This window comes from Medicago sativa, chromosome 7 (assembly GCF_051527215.1).
Source record: "Medicago sativa cultivar Bolivia chromosome 7, Bolivia_mono, whole genome shotgun sequence".
Taxonomy (NCBI): domain Eukaryota; kingdom Viridiplantae; phylum Streptophyta; class Magnoliopsida; order Fabales; family Fabaceae; genus Medicago; species Medicago sativa.
In genome coordinates this window covers 89,043,595-89,064,754 of record NC_140755.1, presented here as the reverse complement: position 1 = coordinate 89,064,754, position 21,160 = coordinate 89,043,595, and the positions used below count along the sequence as shown (strand labels likewise).

Sequence of the window (21,160 nt, the reverse complement as noted above, 5' to 3'; positions counted from 1 at the left end):
CATTACTTAGAACTGTAAGCAAGCTATAAATAGTAAAAAATCAAAAGATAAGAATTGTAATACTCATCATTAGGTACACAAGGGGACGTGGAAAGGAAAATTCAACCATAATGATTGGTACATAACATTATTGTGCTACAATTAGCCCTCATTATCATCAAATTAATAATTTGGAACCTACAATTAGGAATGTATCCATATTTTTGGAATGTCTCCATTTACTTGGAGCTCTATATTACTAGTATTTTGAAGAGCTATACTATTTATCACGAGGGAATAACTCACGATGGTTTCACGAAACAATATGGACATCCATTTTCAACTGATAGAAAAAACGTGAGGCATCCATTCCTCTTTTGAGAAACGTGTGGACCTTTTTTTAAAACATCCTAAACTATTATTTGTATCATTTAATTTCGAAATTCATTCAAAACAACGGGGTAGATGGGCTAACTAGCTAGCAATACGTAATTGTGAAGTAGTCGGGATAATTTTTTTTTGCTCTATCCAACATTTTCCAATTTTGAATGTATAAAGATCAAATTATATACTCCCCTCTGCTCACTCTTTCAAGTAAATATTCATTTTTCAAAATTCATTACATATATCTGATTTAAAATATAGAACTTCAAAGAAATGGAGAGATTCCTATTTGTACAAAATACTATTAATAGTAGGGTTAAATAAATTTTGGTCTTTAAAAATATAGTCAATTTTGTTTATTAGTAGGGATAATCTCTATCGGTAATATACATGTCGTCGTTTTTAGAAATTTAGACCGGTTAGACACTAAAACAATAACAACATTGTCATCTATTTCTATTGAGAAATAGAGATGATCCCTCCTCAACATGTTATACTATTAGGTGACTTATGATTTATTAGTGAAAAAAGAATTTATTATGGATGCCATGAAACTTGCGAAAAGTAATAGAAAGAAAAATCATGATATATATTTTTTCAAATTTTAGTTGCGTGTGTGTCTATATATATTAGTTTTAATTTTTTGGTTTATTTTCGTGTATATTTTTTGGTTGACGAATTAGTTTTAATTTGTTGATAATTTTACTGATTAAAGTCCACATTGGAGAATTTTGACATACATTTTAGAAAAAATATATGATAAGGGTAATGCCTTTTTTTTTTCTTCCTCAAATACACGTTCGAACCTTTATACAAAAAATTATAATTTTTACTATAGATGGAAAAATGGAAATAGTTTATAATTCAGTTTTTCTTTACTAACGGTAATAATTCAATTATTGACTCTTAGACGAAAGACCATTTCTTATTTTTTTACTATCAGAAAACAAAGAGCAAAAAGTTTCAGACATCTATATTTGACTGATCATTGCAATGATTCAGTAATACTTTGTCCATCTGTAATCCTAGATATGGTCTAAAAATAGACAGTGACCGTGATCCTACTTATAGCAACGTTTCAACACAAAACATGGAGTAAAAGTATAAAAAGATTGACGAGCAGATCATTCGGTAATATTGTATTGAATAATCTACGACAGTGATATATCCCCCGTTAAAAAGAAACAAAGGTTTCTATATATGGATTTAACCCTGCTTCAAGCAAATGTAAAATATTTTATATTGTTATGTTATAAATTACATATCACGTTGTTAACGGAGAAGAGTCATGCAATCAAGTAAGTTGCAAAATTGTTTTCAGATAGTATGGTGATATTTAAATAAAGCACTGATAAGTTAGAGAATAAACATTACTGATGATTGCTCGCCGTCATGCATGTTTCGTACGTCCTTCAAAAATGCATGTTTCTTACGTTTATGGTCTATGCTAGTTTTATTTTTCCTTTTTCTCTATTTAGGTTCAACTATATAACAATAAGATTCATGGGCCTAGTTTCATGTAGTACGAAAAATTGCTCTTCTTCCAACAAAAATTGCTTATTTTCACGTGAACTTCATAAAATACCTCCACGTGACTTAAGTCACGTTCGGTAGCATAACGTGACTTAAGTCACGTTTTGTTTGTGTCATCACGCAGAACAGTTAGAACTGCTTCATTCATACATACATCCTCATTCATTTTCATCCATGTTTTCATCAATCATACAAAATACGCAAATTCATTCATTCATTCAATCATTCATTCAATCATTCATTCATTCAATAATTGAAAGTTATAATACGCAAATTTACTCAAATTTATTCAAAGTTATAATACGCAAGACTAAAACCGAAAATGTACCAAAATGAGCAATAGCTAAAAACATCATATCCAAAAACATATAAAAACATCAAAAAACAAAGACATTGTTATAAGCCATTACAAAAATCTCTTTTATTCTTCTCCCTCGTCACTTAAGTGAATAAGACTGTCATCTCCGGCACCTAATTTTGGTTGTGGACCAAAATAACGCGTATTTCCACTCCTTATCAGCTTGTTGAAGTTGTATATTGACACCTCCGCTTCGTGTCATATTATGGCGGTTTTTACTTTCTTTTACAATTGAGTAACATTTTCACCCTCATTTTCCTGCTGGGCCTCACCCTCCTTTTTGGCCCGTGCACTCGGTGTCATGGTTTCCAATGTCTAAGACATATTTACACAACATAAAACAATGCAAAAAATCAATGATTTTCATAGCGACATTTCAGTCTCTAAACTACCACATTGCACTCAAACTCACTATAATCAACATTAAGAATTCAATTTCTAACTAATTTCTTCATTAACATTGCAAAAAAAAAAAAAATATTCAGTGAGACATTTTATCAAACACCTAAAGTTCAACATATAATCTAACAATATCTAATTCTAACCTAACTGTAACCTACCACATTTGATTCAAAGTTACTCTAATCAACATCTAAACAACAATTTCTGACTTAATTCATCATTAACAATAAAAAATTCTAACATCAAATTCTACCCTAACATTATGAAATTTCATAAAAAAAATCTAACTTTTAAAAAAAAAATTAATGTCAAATGATCATAATCACTTACTTGATGTTGGGGTAGAATTTGATGTTGCTTTGATCAAATTTGATGAAATTCGCTTTTGTGAGAAAGCAAAATCGCACTTGGAAGGTTTGGAAATAGAATGGCATAATGGTTGTTGTTCTATTTTTATACCAAAAGGCAACGTGAGTTAAGTCACGTTGGTATATACCGAGCTTGACTTAAGTCACGCAGGTTATACACCAATGTGAGTTAAGTCATGTAGGGGTATTTTAGTCAGTTTTTATGGGAATGAGCAATTCTCTTTGTGAGAAGAGCAATTTTCATATTGTTAACGGGCCAAATTGTTATTGGGTCCAACTTCTTGTATGAATAAAGATTGATTACACACCTTTCTCAAAAAAAAAAAAAAATTGATTACACACCCATATACACATAGAGAGAGGACAAGAGGAATAAAAATAAACTGGATAAGTAATCCTGATTTGGTTAAAGTTAATCAACTGAACTTGATGATCGATAAATAAAATATAGAAAAAAATTGAACTAATGAGAATTCCAAATCATTATTTAGTTGAAGTCAATCAATTGAGCTGGATGACTGATAAATAAAGTATTGAAAAATATTTATTTTGAAAAAATGAATCAGTTGAAAGTTGAACCAGATTTTAACCAAACTTGATTTGGTTATGAGAGAGTGAGAACCAAATTTGTTTGAACCAAATTAACAAATGGACAGATTTTCCATTCAATTGTTTGAATCGCTTTGTCTTATTCGTTTTTAAAGAAATAGTATGTTCGATTCTGAAACACCATATAAAATCATTCTACTTTCCAAGTTTTATATGGTACAGACTCTTATATAAATAATCTGTTTCTTTCTTGAAGGTTATACTTAGAATTTCAAATGAAATAATAGATTATAAAGGAAAGAAACAAATTATATTTTTCTTATCTTATACAAAAAAAAAACCACATATTTGGCGACGATGGAGTGTCTCATGGGATTTGACCATTATATTAGATGTAAGGACAATCACAAAAATGAGTTGGACACCACATATTCATCCACAACCTTAAGATATTGGGTTTATGTGTTCTCTCACATATATGTTGTTTAACCCCAACTCTTTCAATCAATGTGAGAATTTAACTCACACTTGACACATCACAACATCTCTGTTTCAAGTGTGAGACTCTCCGCGTCCTTGCCCCCACCCCAAGAATCTCCCCCTCTATCCAACAAATTCGAATCAGAATTTGATACCACTGTTAGGTCATGAGTATCATGAATTTAATCATCACATTAGGCTAAGAGCAAACACACAGATGATTTGGACACCACATCTTTATCCAAAATCTTAAGGCATTGATTTTATGTATCCTCTCATTTATAAGTTTCTTAACCTCAGCTCTTCCAAAAAAAAGTGGGCTTTAACTCACATCTAACACATCCCAACATAAAAAATTCCAAATGTAGTTGAGATGGTTTGCAATTTTGTCCCAACAAAAATTGTATAAGAGGTTTTGCAATTGAATAATTATCCATAGACACCCTTTTTTATCCCTTATATACACCCACATGTAACATTTTATTTTAAATTGTATTATGACTCATCCTAGTCCCACCAAAGCCTTCCATTCTCTCCTCAGACTCTGCATTCTCTCTTCTCTCTCCTCAAAACCTTCCCCGTGAGCTTTCTCTCTTCACCATCACCGACCACCGTCCACCGGAATTACCTCGGGCTCCTCACCGTCTCTTCAAACCGGTTATTTCATCTACTGTCTTGTCAGCGTGTCTTTCTTCTTCTCTAAAAAGTATGTACCCGAAAAAACAGCCATTGACAGATAGGTACTGGCCGCGGTGGTCGGTGGTTAAAGAGATGCGATGAAGGTTGACACGAGACAGAGTTAAAATCACAGATGAACTGTTGAGAACATGGGAAATTTGAAAGGGTGAGATCCGCCGAAGATTTGAAAGGAGGGTGGGAAAGGACGAACACAAGGTGTGGTGGACGTAGAGGGTGTAGACAGAGTGGGAGAACAAAGGTGGTGGACGGAGGGTGGTGGTCGGAGGTGATGAAGGGATGAGAGGATCACATAGGGAGGGAAAGATGAAAGGATCACTGAGTGAGAGATGAGAGAAGAGAGAAATAAAAAAAAGGAGCAGGGAGTATAAAAATACGGTTAAGATATGTTGTCGGCTGTGGTCAGTGAGGGTGAAGGAAGAAAAGGTGAAGGAATGGAAATCAGGAGAGACAAGTGAAGGAAGAGAGAGAAGGTGAGAAAGTTTACATAATTGCCCCCTCATTTTTTACAAATAGACAAATTGCCCCGATGTCATGTAAGGGTGTAGATTGGGGTTTGACACGCGGAGGTGTACATATATCACCATTATTTACAATTTTTTACTTTTAGAAATTGCATGTTGAGTAATAAAATATTGGGTTAAATATGTTTTTGGTCCCTATAAATATACCAACTTTTCATTTTAGTCCCTCTAAAATTTTCCTTCAACTTTTAGTCCCTAAAAAATTTTCAATCACTACTTTTGGTCCCTATTTTAAAGTAAACTCATATGTAGAATTCATATTTTTAAATCAAATTTTGCAGAAAAATGTATAATATTATAAGGATCTCTCCCAAAAAAAATTAGAATTTTTGACCAAAACATGAATTTAATATGAATTTTTATATTTTTGGCGGTAAAAAATTCATATTTAATTCATGTTTTGTTAAAAAATTCTAATTATTTTTGGGAGTGATTTTTACAATATTCTATACATTTCTGCACAATTTCATTAAAAAATACAAAAAATTACTTAAAAATAAGGACCAAAAGTATTGATTGAAAATTTTATAGGGACTAAAAGTTGAAGGAAAATTTTAGAGGGACTAAAACGAAAAGTTGGTATATTTATAGGGACCAAAAACATATTTAACCCTAAAATATTTCTTTGAGAGATTATTGATGTATGCATGAAGTAACAAAACAAAATCAAGTTTTAAGTTGTATTTACTATTTACACTTCTCTTTTAAGAGGTGCTTCCGCTTCTACAAAAACTTACTTTTGGTGATTAACCAACGATCTGCACTTCCAAGTATTGTGTTAAGAGATTATAGATATAAGGCGCTTCCGCTTCTACAAAAACTTACTTTTGGTGATTAACCAACAATCTGCACTTTGAAATATTGTGTTAAGAAACTGTAGATATAAGTATGATTTATCGAACCACAATCAATTTTTTAGTAGTATTTTTTGTTTCTTTATAATTTATTTTTTTAGGGATGTTTCTTTTTACTTCTTTAGTGAATGCTTGTGTTTGTACGAAACAAATTTCTTAGTGATTTCACAACAAAATCAACAAAACAAATATAAAAGATAATGCTGTACAAACTGCTGTAAGTTTCAAGATTCAAGTCTTGATGGAAAGACAAGTGATTAATATATATGCTACAATTTCTTTTTACTACCTCGATGGCCTGCAGATTCTTCATTTTCTTTCGTGGTTTTCTTGAAGTCAATGTGCCTTTTCGTAACCTAGGAAGATTGCTATTAGACTTATCCCTTGCAGACAAAAAAAAAAAACTAATAATAATTTTTTTTACAATAGTAAATATAAATCATTCATTTGATTTTATATCACATATATGTTTTTAGTATTAAGATTTTTCTATCATGTGCAAATTTGCACATGTTAATAAGTTTTAAAAAAATAAATTTACATTGAAATTTGTGCATTTAATATTAAATATGTACATTTTTTTAGTAAGGGAAATGCTAAAGAGTGTCATTAGGGCATTGGTTAAGAGAACAATATAAATATTACTATGTTGGAAAGTGGTAAAAAGTGATGAATTCAACTTTTTAAAAGTTTGAAAATTGAAATTTCCAATGTAAAACTATTATTTTTGGTTTCGTTAACAAAATCTTTTTAGTAATTAATTGTTGCTTTTCAATAAAAAGTTTTTACATTTAATTGTTTTAACACGTGCAATATTGCACATGTTAGTATTAATGCTAACTGTTACTACTTTTTTTTCTTCTTCTTTTCGTAAGGGTTTGAACTTTAGCTCATCAATGACGTTAATTTTTTCATTCATACCAGTTGAACTCCTCAATTCATATTCATCGTTAAATGTAAAAGTTAATAATTAGAGTGTTATATGATGGGGTTAAACAAGTGGTATCCTTGTATCTTTTGGACCCTTTTAAAAAGGCAAATGTCAACAAGTGTTCCTGAGACACCAATTAATTAAGTAAATAAATATAATGAAAATATTTTGAAATAACTTATGTAGTAAAACTCTTGATTTGTTTTTTTTAAGGCTTAATAGCACTTTTGGCCCCCTATGTTTGCCAAAATTGCGATTAAGGCCCTCTATCTTTGAAAACTACAAAACCGCCCCTTATGTTTCGGTTTCGTTGCACTTTTGGCCCCCATGGTCAATTTTGACCTGGTCCACGCTGACATGGCATCCACATCACTTATGTGGGGGGCCAAAATCGCAACTTTTGCAAACATAGGGGGCCAAAAGTGTTATTAAGAATATTTTTTATTTTTTTAATTCATTTTCTCTTTTTTTTTCATTTTTTTGTTTTGAAAAAATTTTAAAAAAGAGGGAAAATTAATAAAAATCGAAAATAATGAAAAAAATACTGAAAAAATTTTAAAAAAATTGGAAAATTAATAAGAATAAAAAAAATCTGTAAAAAAAATTCGCATTTTTTTCATTTTTTTTGTTTTGAAAAAATTAAAAAAAACGGGGAAAATTAATAAAAATCGAAAATAATGTAAAAAATACTGAAAAAATTTAAAAAAATTGGAAAAATTAATAAGAATGAAAACAAAAATCTGGAAAAAAAATTTCGCATCACATGTGTGTATATACATACCACATCATTAAATCATTTTAATAATAAAAAACATTAAAAACTGAAAATCTTTTAAAAATAACAAAAAATCAGATTATCTTTTTAAAAAAATAAAAGTTTAGATTTTTTTGCGAAATAAAAAACTGGAAAATATTTAAAATTTTAAAAATCTAGATATATATTTTTTAAAATCCAATTACAATATGAAAATTAAATTTTAAAAATCATATAATCTGAAGAAAAAAAATCAATTTTAGTTCAAAAGAGATTGGAAGAGCAACTTGAGGTACTCACTTTTTAAATTTTAATGTCTCCTAAATAAGACACTTTTTAAAATTTTACACGCATTAATAATTCTTTTTACAAAAATATTCCTATGTAATTCAAGCTTCACATATTTGTTTCCTAAATTTTTAATTAAACTAAAATCAATTTTTTTCTTCAGATTATATGATTTTTAAAATTTAATTTTTCTATTGTAATTGGATTTTAAAAAAAATATATATCGAGATTTCCAGTTTTTTATTTCGCAAAAAAATCTAAACTTTTTTTAATTTGAAAATTAAATTCCAGTATTTTTAAATATCTTCTAAATTTTGTAAAAAATCCGAACTTTTTTCTAATTTTTTAAATTTCGAAAAAAAATCTAAATGTCTTTTCTGCTTTTTTCTTTTATTTTTCGAAAAAAATAATTTGATTTTTTGTTATTTTTAAAATTTTAGAAAAAATAAATCTTTTATTTTGTTAAAAGATAATCGGATTTTTTGTTATTTTTAAAAGATTTTCAGTTTTTAATGTTTTTTTATTATTAAAATGATTTAATGAATTGGTATGTATATACACACATGTGATGCGAAATTTTTTTTCCAGATTTTTGTTTTCATTCTTATTAATTTTTTCAATTTTTTTTAAATTTTTTTCAATTTTTTTTAAATTTTTTCAGTATTTTTTTCATTATTTTCGATTTTTATTAATTTTCCCTCTTTTTTTTTATTTTTTCAAAACAAAAAAAATGAAAAAAATGCGAAATTTTTTTTCCAGATTTTTTTTTCATTCTTATTAATTTTTTTAAATTTTTTCATTATTTTCGATTTTTATTAATTTTCCCTCTTTTTTTAAATTTTTTCAAAACAAAAAAATGAAAAAAAAGGAGAAAATGAATTAAAAAAATAAAAAATATTCTTAATAGCACTTTTGGCCCCCTATGTTTGCAAAAGTTGCAATTTTGGCCCCCCACGTAAGTGATGTGGATGCCATGTCAGCGTGGACCAGGTCAAAATTGACCATGGGGGCCAAAAGTGCAACGAAACCGAAACATAAGGGGCGGTTTTGTAGTTTTCAAAGATAGGGGGCCGAAATCGCAATTTTGACAAACATAGGGGGCCAAAAGTGCTATTAAGCCTTTATTTATTTACTTAACTTCAAATATTTTTTTTATAAGCAACATAACTTCAAATTTAAACAAAGTTTCAATCAAATGACCATCAATTTACACTGGTAGCTAGGTAAAAATAGGGAAGAGCTAAAAATATATAGCTACTATATTGATATACAGACATGACAAATTGATTAACATCCTTGATCATCTAAATGAGCTACATTATGGAACAAATCAAATCAAGGGTTGAAAATAATGTTCCCACATTTGCATTTCCAACTCATAGGTTTATAGTTGGAATTATCTTGCCTCCTAGCATAAGCAACTGCAGACAGAGTTGAAGGGTTGATCTTTCCTGTCATTGCTCGAGGATTTGCTGGAACTTGAATAGCCTCGCAGTGACCACAGAATCTGCACCTTGTATCACATTTTGGTGGCCTTGATCCTATCTGCTTCCTCACCATCACCTTGTTATCACCTATTGTCTGCACAAATCAACATAAATTAAATTCTTCCTACATCACTCATCTTAATTAGAAAAGACTGAGTAAACGAGTTGTCGGCTCAGTGGTAAGAGTTTGTCAACTCAGTGGTAAGAGTTTGACTAGATGTCAGCTTAGTGCTTAAAGTTTGATTTTACAACCTCAAATGAGAAAAATAATTAATTAAAAAAAAAGTTATAAGAATTTAGAAGAGGCAGGGAAATATTTTTTAAATGTAAACAAAATTTACCTGGTGAAAACCATGTTGGTTCAAAGTCTTTCTACCTGTAAGAGCAGAAGAAGAAGAGAAAAACAAAAGAAAATGTTAGTTGAAGTAAGAGTTATAAGTTGGAAGATCTACAAATTGTTCATGTTACCTTCAGTTACAAGTCCCTTTTGTGTCAAGCTTGAAACTATGAGAAAGAGAAGAGAAATGGTAATGAAACTGAATCTTTGACCATAAATGACATGATGATATTCATTCCTCATTTGAGGGAGAATTCTTTAGAGAAAGGTGTTCAAGAAAGGGAGAATCTGAGAAGTGAAGGGACTGATTGTAAAAGATGAAGCAAAATAGCACAAACTGAATGACACTATAGAAAGTAGGAAGAAGCAATATATTGGTAAAAAAAAATAGGCTTTTATGTTGAAGTGATGGAACATAGAAGGACAAAAGAGAAAAATGCAGCTGAAAAGGGAAACACCTCTCCTTTGGTTGACGAGCCTCTATCCAAACAATAATCCAAAACTATATATTATATGTACAATAATAATAATTGCAAAAGGGAATATATATATACACACATATTTTGACTAAAGGGTCTCATGGTAAAATATGTATCCGCTTTTTTTTTGTGGCCGAGGTTTGAGACCTTGCATATATTATGTATTGTCCCTACGAACTGAGCTAAGCTCACAAGGACAAAATATGTATCCAGCTTTGCAAGAGCATAAACAAATTTTTTTTTTTTGGTACAAGAGCATAAACAATTTATTGGTTTGTTTCATAATAAATTTAAGGCTTAATAGCACTTTTGGCCCCCTATGTTTGCCAAAATTGCGATTAAGGCCCTCTATCTTTGAAAACTACAAAACCGCCCCTTATGTTTCGGTTTCGTTGCACTTTTGGCCCCCATGGTCAATTTTGACCTGGTCCACGCTGACATGGCATCCACATCACTTATGTGGGGGGCCAAAATCGCAACTTTTGCAAACATAGGGGGCCAAAAGTGTTATTAAGAATATTTTTTATTTTTTTAATTCATTTTCTCTTTTTTTTTCATTTTTTTGTTTTGAAAAAATTTTAAAAAAGAGGGAAAATTAATAAAAATCGAAAATAATGAAAAAAATACTGAAAGAATTTTAAAAAAATTGGAAAATTAATAAGAATAAAAAAAATCTGTAAAAAAAATTTCGCATTTTTTTCATTTTTTTTGTTTTGAAAAAATTAAAAAAAACGGGGAAAATTAATAAAAATCGAAAATAATGTAAAAAATACTGAAAAAATTTAAAAAAATTGGAAAAATTAATAAGAATGAAAACAAAAATCTGGAAAAAAAATTTCGCATCACATGTGTGTATATACATACCACATCATTAAATCATTTTAATAATAAAAAACATTAAAAACTGAAAATCTTTTAAAAATAACAAAAAATCAGATTATCTTTTTAAAAAAATAAAAGTTTAGATTTTTTTGCGAAATAAAAAACTGGAAAATATTTAAAATTTTAAAAATCTAGATATATATTTTTTAAAATCCAATTACAATATGAAAATTAAATTTTAAAAATCATATAATCTGAAGAAAAAAAATCAATTTTAGTTCAAAAGAGATTGGAAGAGCAACTTGAGGTACTCACTTTTTAAATTTTAATGTCTCCTAAATAAGACACTTTTTAAAATTTTACACGCATTAATAATTCTTTTTACAAAAATATTCCTATGTAATTCAAGCTTCACATATTTGTTTCCTAAATTTTTAATTAAACTAAAATCAATTTTTTTCTTCAGATTATATGATTTTTAAAATTTAATTTTTCTATTGTAATTGGATTTTAAAAAAAATATATATCGAGATTTCCAGTTTTTTATTTCGCAAAAAAATCTAAACTTTTTTTAATTTGAAAATTAAATTCCAGTATTTTTAAATATCTTCTAAATTTTGTAAAAAATCCGAACTTTTTTCTAATTTTTTAAATTTCGAAAAAAAATCTAAATGTCTTTTCTGCTTTTTTCTTTTATTTTTCGAAAAAAATAATTTGATTTTTTGTTATTTTTAAAATTTTAGAAAAAATAAATCTTTTATTTTGTTAAAAGATAATCGGATTTTTTGTTATTTTTAAAAGATTTTCAGTTTTTAATGTTTTTTTATTATTAAAATGATTTAATGAATTGGTATGTATATACACACATGTGATGCGAAATTTTTTTTCCAGATTTTTGTTTTCATTCTTATTAATTTTTTCAATTTTTTTTAAATTTTTTCAGTATTTTTTTCATTATTTTCGATTTTTATTAATTTTCCCTCTTTTTTTTATTTTTTCAAAACAAAAAAAATGAAAAAAATGCGAAATTTTTTTTCCAGATTTTTTTTTTATTCTTATTAATTTTTTCCAAATTTTTTTAAATTTTTTCATTATTTTCGATTTTTATTAATTTTCCCTCTTTTTTTAAATTTTTTCAAAACAAAAAAATGAAAAAAAAGGAGAAAATGAATTAAAAAAATAAAAAATATTCTTAATAGCACTTTTGGCCCCCTATGTTTGCAAAAGTTGCAATTTTGGCCCCCCACATAAGTGATGTGGATGCCATGTCAGCGTGGACCAGGTCAAAATTGACCATGGGGGCCAAAAGTGCAACGAAACCGAAACATAAGGGGCGGTTTTGTAGTTTTCAAAGATAGGGGGCCGAAATCGCAATTTTGACAAACATAGGGGGCCAAAAGTGCTATTAAGCCTTTTTTTAACTAGTGTCCTAGACACTAGTTAGGACGACCCTTTAAAAAACTTAATTGGATAGATCTATCCTAGATGTAGAAATGGTGATGTATGTTTTTATCGATTTTATTTTCCATATGTAAATTGCTTTTTTTTGAAATCGATCTAAATTAATTAGTAAAGATAGTAGAATAAGTTTAGTTCAATTGTAGGGACATTGCATTATATATGTAGGAGTTGGGTTTTGAAAATCAGACCCCCCACTTATTCACCTTAAAAATGTGAGTTTTGCTACTTAATAAAAAAATACAATAAAATAACTTTGTTTAATTTTCATTGATTATAAAATAAATATTTTTTGAGGGATAAAATAAATATTTTTTAAATGGTTTTTTTCCTAAAAGATTAAAAGCTTAAATATTTTGCATTAACTAACTATATGGTGCATAAGTGAGACATGTCTTTACTCAAAAAGAAAAAGAAGAAATGAGATATATTTGTATCATGCACAAACTAGTTTTCACTGTCGGTCCAGTAAATTCCACTATTAAATTAAGATATATATGACATTACTTTTCCTCAAAAAAAAAAAAGAAAAGAGATATGATGTGACTTAAATGAGATTTGTGTATATATGATGTAAGATCATTTTGCTAGTATATGTTAGACAAAGTCATTTTGTATTCCAAATTTTTTAAAAATAAATTATTTTAGGAATTCACAAGTTACAGGAAAAAAAATCTTCAATTTTTTTTGAAATATATGTATTTTTCAAATTATTTATAATATTAATTTAAACATACATTATATAATTTATTTTTAAATTTAATTCAGTATAATTTTGAAACAACATATGCTTTCAAATTGAACCAAGTAAAGATGAAGTTGCACAAAGATAAAGATGAAATTGATGCTGAAATGTCCGATGCATCGAATATACCTATAAATTTTAGTGATGAATTAACAACTGATTAGGTATTTTTAAGATTAATTGATATTATATAAGTTTATTAATTTATAAATAAATATATGTTGAGTTATTGACTCAATTGTATTTTGTATATATTTTCTACTCGTGGGTGTTGTTAATTGGGCACAAACGATTGAAAAACAAGTAATTGGGTTATGAAAGAGGTGGAAAGTATATAAACTAAAATCAAGTTCAACGATAAGTTGTTCTAAAAGGAGTAAATGCCCATTCAAACTCAGATCAGTACAAAAGAGAATGGCTAAAGATGGATTTGTTCGTGTTCGTGTGGCACTCACAATCACATGATTCAGCGTATATTTTAGAAGATCATTCTTCTTATATATTCCGTTTAAATGAAGAAGAGAGAAAGTATTTAATGAATTTGCAAAGTATAACATAGTTAGTACTAAGACTCATATTGGCTGTGTTGAAAGATCAAACAAAGATAATCTTTCATGTGCCACCCAGATTTATAGGGCTTGAAATACTTATCAAATCATCTTTCACCTGCAATGAATTGGGTGTGTATCAGAGCTAGAGGTCCTTACACAAAAATGCAGCAACAATTGATTTTAGTAGAAGTTGGAAAGTATGTGTCGAGAGTATATCATGGAATATGGTCAACACTAGTGATCATTGACATATAAATGCATATTATGGAATTAAAGAAGCACATCATGACAGATTCCTTGTACACAAGTTGACTCATGTAATGTATTTAATAGTTTTTATATTGTAATCATATTATAGGCTAGTCATTATTACGTAATATTCTTGTATGCTTGTATATATAAGATTTTACATGAATAAGAAAATACACAATTCTGATATCAATACTGTTATGCCTTATTTCCTGTACTAGTCATCCTTTTTCTTTATAGTATGTGTTGGACAAGAAGGCGATATGACTCGGAAATAGTGCGTCACATATTCCGAACACATCATGATTTCTTAAGGTGGAACATGTTTCATTTGACAACACATACGACTCAAGTGTAGTGTTAGAAACACACCCGCTTTAATACTCATTTATTTATCAGATGTGAAATCAATACGAGTCTTACACTTTAAAAACGAGTTTTCACATAAAGCAGTATGATACATATTTTTCATCCAATAAATGAATGGATGTTAAAGAAGATGTAAAAATAAGAGTTTTGTTAGCGTTTCTCTAAAAATATCTGATAGGTATCAACATTCATCTTCAAGTGGTACGTTGAAATTCTCCAGCCGTAAGTTTTGTAGTTTACCTCCCCAGTCTGCGACCAACATGAACAGGTCCACTGTCCCCGTCATTACAGTTGGAAAATGTTCACAAATCTAACACTATACATATAAAGTTCTATTACAAAAAAAATAACATCAAATTAATTATATATGAATTTTTTATAACACCAAAATATAATTCAATAAAAAATTAATGAAAATTTGAACCTTGAAATCAGACTTAGCTTATTTTTTGGGGATGAACTTTTTCTACTGTTTTGAGCATTTTTGCAAAAAATTCATTCAAAAATTTAAAAAGTTTAAGTATGATCAAGCATATTTAAACTTAGCATGGACTAACACCGCATGCTGATTATTTTTTTTATAACTACACAAACATGTCACTTTTTTATGAGGACGGAAAAAATCAAAGTTATAGTTTTGTAGGGACAAAAAACTTACTCAAACCTAAATAGAATTATATTTGGAATAAATAATATAAATCAATTAATAATTTGAAATAGGAGAATGCTTAATATAACGAAACACTTTTTACGAAAGACACAGCACCGGCTTGCATTACTTAATTCATTCGGTTTCTCTCTTCAAATGATGAGTATGGTCTCTCTAATATTATTTCTCGCCTTCTACGTCCACAAGATCACGGCAACTTCAACTCAACGAGTCACCGCCGATGGTTCCATTGAAGCCCATGACCTGCAAAACATGCTTGTTTTCTAACTAGATCAGTCCGAACTGCTATCATTGTTTATGAAGCTGAATCTTACTGGGTCAATCTGATGATATATCATCACATTCTTGCAATGGAGTGAGCAATGGGTGTGGTTCTTAAGGTGCTTGGTATTGCGGTTTTAGTAACATGACGGTGGCGGTGGGTATCTGTTTTTGAGGACACACTTGGTCCCTTGTTTTGTTTTTCTATTTAACAAACAAAAAGCTCTTAAAAAAAATATAGAAAACAAATGAAGTTAAGAAAACAAACTGGATTCGGGAAATTTGCGAGCTGGCCCGTCGCGATATATAGCATCGCTCTTTGAAATAATATACTATACTATCTCCATTCCTAAAAATAGGACATGAGTACTTCTTTAAAAAAATTCTTGTCCATTTTATAAGACTATTTGAATTTTTGACTTTTATAATTATTTCCTAAACCCTAAAAATAAATAATATAATGAAGTACATAAACTTATTCTCACTCTTGAACGATAGTTTTTTTTTTTTTGAGAGAAGGGAACGATAGACTTTTAAAAACAACAATTCTTGCCAAATATAAAACCACTGTTAATTTCCTTAATTCACATAGTTTAATGAACAAGTCCTACATTATAAGGACGAAGATAGTAGTATTTAGGTACATTTTTCTCTCTTTAAATATGTTTATGATCAAGGACTCATGGATTACTCTTCCAAAAAAACCATGTTTGCACATACTTTAAGGGAGACAATAGTAAACCTTGTTGTTCTTAAACTTGCAAGGGGTGTCAATCATTTATGCTAGTTCTACATTTTTTTTTTATTTCAATCAAACTTGTAATACAAACATTATTCTTAAAATGAAATATATTTGTCATCATAAAAGGAAAAAAAAAATTAGAAGGAAAACACTTAAGTGCACGACAACAAACGGTTCGTTAAAATTGCATGAACATTTTTATTGTTGTCGTTGTATTTATTTTTCTCTGTATTTTGGCATATAATCTTCCATGTATGGTTATCAATCGATGATTGGCATATAGTCACCTATTAGTGTATGGTTTAGGGATGTCAAAACGAGTCAACCTGTTCCGTATTGCCCCGTCAATATTCTGTCTAAAAAGGGATGGAGCGGGCCAACTAGAGATGTAGGGTTGAAAATATCACCCGCCCGCCTCCGATTTACGGTGGATCGGAGGGTTGACGGGTTGAAACGGGCAAATTTTTTATTTTTTTTTTAAAAAAATATTAATCAAAAACTTCACAAAAACAATGTAAAAATGTATAAAATTTAAATCCAATTTAAGGAAATCAAAATATACAACTAATGACTCCACTAAAAAATGGAAATTATCATTCAAACATATAAATTACATTATCTAAAAATCTACAATAAATCCGTAAGACATTCAAAATAAAAACTTAAGTTACCAATAGACTAACTATTAACAATATGAGGCTAAAAATCATGAAACAAAAGTGATAAAATTAAATGAATTTGTTTTCTCCACTATATGGAGGAGAAAATTGAAAAATTGGCCGTGACTTATAAATAAAAAGAAGTGAAAAGGAGAGTTTTTATTTTTATTTCAACCCCATTGGCCAATCTCTCACCACCCCGTTTTGTAGCGGGTTAGGCCAGACAGACAACCTACTATTGACGGGTTCAAAATATCAATCAACCCCACTAAAAAATACGAGTTAAACGGATCAATCCGATGGGTCCAACCCATTTTGTCATCCCTAGTATGGTTAGCAATACATGGCTGCCACGTGGAGATTCCAACAGGGTTTCTATCGTAAATAATAGCATTACTTCATTAGTAAACGAGCAAGGAATCAATAATTAACGAAAGCAAATTGTGTTTAAATAACAAGTCATGCGATTCGTGGGACAAAGTCTTTCGTGCCATTTAGCAACACTCTATTGAGAAAAGAGAGGAGGTTATTGACGTCCACCCTCCGGTCACAAATATATGCAAAAATACTTTTTAGATTCATTCAGTAAATGATGCATGTTGACTATTAAATAGACCACATACATCATTTATTGAATGAACCTAAAAAGCAAAATTTTTGCTTATATTTGTGACCGGAGGGTGTAAGGTAGGAGTGACTTACCCTCACTAACACTCCAAAAATGACTCGTCCTTCCTCTTAAATAAATTAGTGAATTATGTTGTTGCCTTAAGAAACTATATCTCGCCAAATAATAGTAATAAAAATGCTATATATTGAGAAACTCTTTATCATTAAATCTATCGAAGCATTTTTTAGTTTAGAAGGGAAATGGCAAAACTGCTTTGACCAATTTAATTCTGAAATTGGCGAAAAAAGTGCAAGTAGTGATGCTAAATTGTGATGGCTTTGCGAGAATGAGTAATGCTACATATCTATAATAGTTTTTATCCCGATCTTGTCCCGAAAAGCATGTTGCCCAATCAAATTTTGGCCCGGCCGAAAATCATAGGAGGCTGGTTTTATATATTTTTGTTTAATGAAGCGGTGGTGAAAAAATTGAAATCTAAGGGACACTAATATGCCAAATATCACTAGTGAAACGAATCGTGAATTATTTTAGCTATATGTATCATTACCGTGCGAGAAATCCTTAAGTATTAGGCAAATGATATATATTGCGAAAAATCGAAGCCGAAATTATTTTGAGTGTTTTGTATTCAATTATAACCGCCATGCATACCATACCACAAAGCACCGTGTATCTTAGTTATAAAAGTTCTTAAGTCTCATAGACAACTTTTTCGGATGGCAAAAAAGTTGTTCCACATTTCCTTCCTAATTTTTTGTTGTTTTTCTATTTTTTGAAAATGATCGCGTATCTTATTTATAAAAGTTCTTAAATCTCTTAAACAACTTTTTGGAGGCAAAAATGTTCCACATTTCCTTACTAATTTTTTGTTGTTTTTCTATTTTTTAGAAAATGATTGCGTATCTTATTTATAAAAGTTCTTAAATCTCTTAAACAACTTTTTGGAACCAAAAAAGTTGTTGCACATTTCTTTCCTAATTTTTTGCTGTCTCTCTATTTTTTTAGAAAATGATCGCGAATCTTATTTATAAAAGTTCTCAAGTCTCTTAGACAACTTTTTAGAGCAAAAAAGGTTGTTGCTCATTTCCTTCCTAATTTTTTGTTTTTCTTAATATTTCTAGAAAATGATCGCGTATCTTATCTTATTTATAAAAGTTCTTAAGTTTCTTAGACAGCTTTTTGGAGCAAAAAAAGTTGTTGCAAATTTCATTCCTTATTTTTTGCTGGTTTTTATATTTTAGAAAATAATCGCGTATCTTATTTATAAAAGTCTCTTAGACAACTTTTTGGAACAAATAATGCTGAAGTCTAAATTTCTTCAGGGGTTTTATTATTTGTCTTTTGGGAGCATTAACAATAATTTTTTTCATAACAAGAATTGGACTAAGGGTCAACCCTGATCCCTTATCTTTTTACATTACTTTTGGATGTACTTACAAAACAAATTCAATAGCTAGCACCAAGATTTATGGGTTTTGTAGAAGATGTAGTCTTAATTGGACAATCAAGGGTGGAATTGAATAGGAAGTTGGAGACTTCGAGACAAGTCTTAGAAGCGTAAGACTTTTGTTTGAGTAGAAGCAAGACATAGTATATGTAATGTAATTTCAGCAAAAGATGAAGTAGTTCGACCTTAAAGATGAAAGTTGGAGATCATATCAAACAAGTTACACATTTTAAATATCTTGGGTTCATTATTTCAACAAAAAATTATTGGGTTTATAGTACAAAATAACAGAGAAATAAAAGCAGATGTAAATCATTGTATTCAATTTGATGGTTGAAATGGAGAAGAGCCACATGTGTTTTTTGTGATACAAACGTGCCGTTTAAGTTAAAGTGAAAAATTACCAGACAGTTGTCAGAACAACGATGTTTTATGGAACAGAGTATTGGCGGTTAAGAACCAACACGAGAATAAAGTAAGTGTGTGGGGATGGAAATGTTGTGTTGGATGTGTGGTAAGACTAGATGAGCTAAGATTAGAAATGGTAATATTGTAAGATTGTTGGGGTAACACCTATAGTATAAATATTGTGGAAAATAGGTTTAGGTAGTTTGGACATGTAGAGAGAAAACATGTAGATTCTATAGTAAGAAGAATAGATCAAATAGAAGATAGTCATATTACATGAGGTATTGGAAGACCTAGAAGAACTATAAGAGAAACTAGAAGATAGTCATATTACATGAGGTATTGGAAGACCTAGAAGAACTATAAGAGAAACTATTGAGAAAAATTTATAGATTAAAGAATTGAATCTAAATACGGTTTATGATAGAACAATATGACATATTTCGATCTATGTAGTCAACCCCACTTAGTGGGATAATGTTTCGTTGATGTTGTTATCGTCGTCTTTTGAAAGTATTAACTCATGCTCAACAACTATAATTTCATTTCATGGTCAACTACCACATTTATTAATCAATGAAATAATCAACTTCCCGTGCATCGCACGGGTTCAAATACTAGTTCAGCTAAAAGAAGAATTTTGATTGAGCAATTCGTGTTTCGCGAAACATTCATGAGCTCTCTTTCTCTACGTATTATATGAGCAGTGCTAACTTTACGAAAAATTTCGACAAGAAAGCGAAGAATTGTACTTATAAAAAGTACCAGCTTACACCTACGCGTTTAAGTTACAATTATTATTCCCTTTCTATATTAATAAGTCAGTTGGTTATAACTGAATCAATGTAAATAATATTTTATAAATTTTGTATTGATGATAAAATATAATTTGACATCAATTGGTATAAAATATAGACTAATATATTTTATTATATATTTGTATTGATGATAAAATATCATTTGGCATCAATTGGTATAAAATATAATCTATTGATGAAAACTTTGCCACCAATATTATTTCTTGACATAACCTTGACCCAAGCATCACATAGATCCATAAAAATTATAAGGTTGGTGATATTGTTTCATTAATTGTTTATGAAGTGTATATAAATATACAAAAATATACTCTCCAATTTTATACATAAACAAAAAGTCAAATGTATTCTATTCAAATTTAGAACAAATATATTTGACTTTTTGTGCATATATAAAATCGAAGGAAGTACATCAATAATAAAAATACATCAATAATTATGAGTAATTGCGTTAAATCGCCTTTCACTTTTTTCATTAACAAATTTTTTTCGACAAAAATCATCACACCTTTAACATGTGTAAAATAGTGAAATGCAAAAAAATATCGTGACTTTGGGGACCATATTTGCTATAAGTGCATTAATATATGCATGTTGCTATAAGTGCATTATTCTAGCATTTATATGACTATCGGGACAACTTGCAAATTGTTCCCCTCATCACAATTATAAGTACCTCTTCTTTAGTCTCCTATAATAAAATAACCATCGTTGAATTTAATGTAACTATTTTATATGTACGTAGATCTTTCTAAAATACTCTTTGGCTATTAATGTGTTTATCTTTACCTTATCATATTTAAGATGAATTTGTATATATAAAGGAAAAAAAATCAACACGCATAATGCGTTAAATAGGGGCTAATATTCTTGTTCGAAAAGAAAAAAAATAGGGACTTATATTTAAGAATACAATTATCTTTAAAA

The 21,160-nt window shown here is 29.2% G+C and overlaps 1 protein-coding gene across 1 annotated transcript; it reads right to left on the bottom strand.

Moving 5' to 3' along the window:
* Positions 1 to 9,268: 9,268 nt before the first annotated feature.
* On the bottom strand, positions 9,269 to 10,402 carry LOC146909946 (EPIDERMAL PATTERNING FACTOR-like protein 2). Its single transcript, XM_085730663.1, has 3 exons — positions 10,056 to 10,402; positions 9,929 to 9,963; positions 9,269 to 9,681 (listed from the first exon to the last, which is right to left on the bottom strand). The coding sequence occupies exons 1-3, from the start codon at positions 10,165 to 10,167 to the stop codon at positions 9,436 to 9,438; spliced, it is 393 nt and encodes a 130-aa protein (XP_085586789.1). The 5' UTR covers positions 10,168 to 10,402; the 3' UTR covers positions 9,269 to 9,435.
* Positions 10,403 to 21,160: the final 10,758 nt, after the last annotated feature.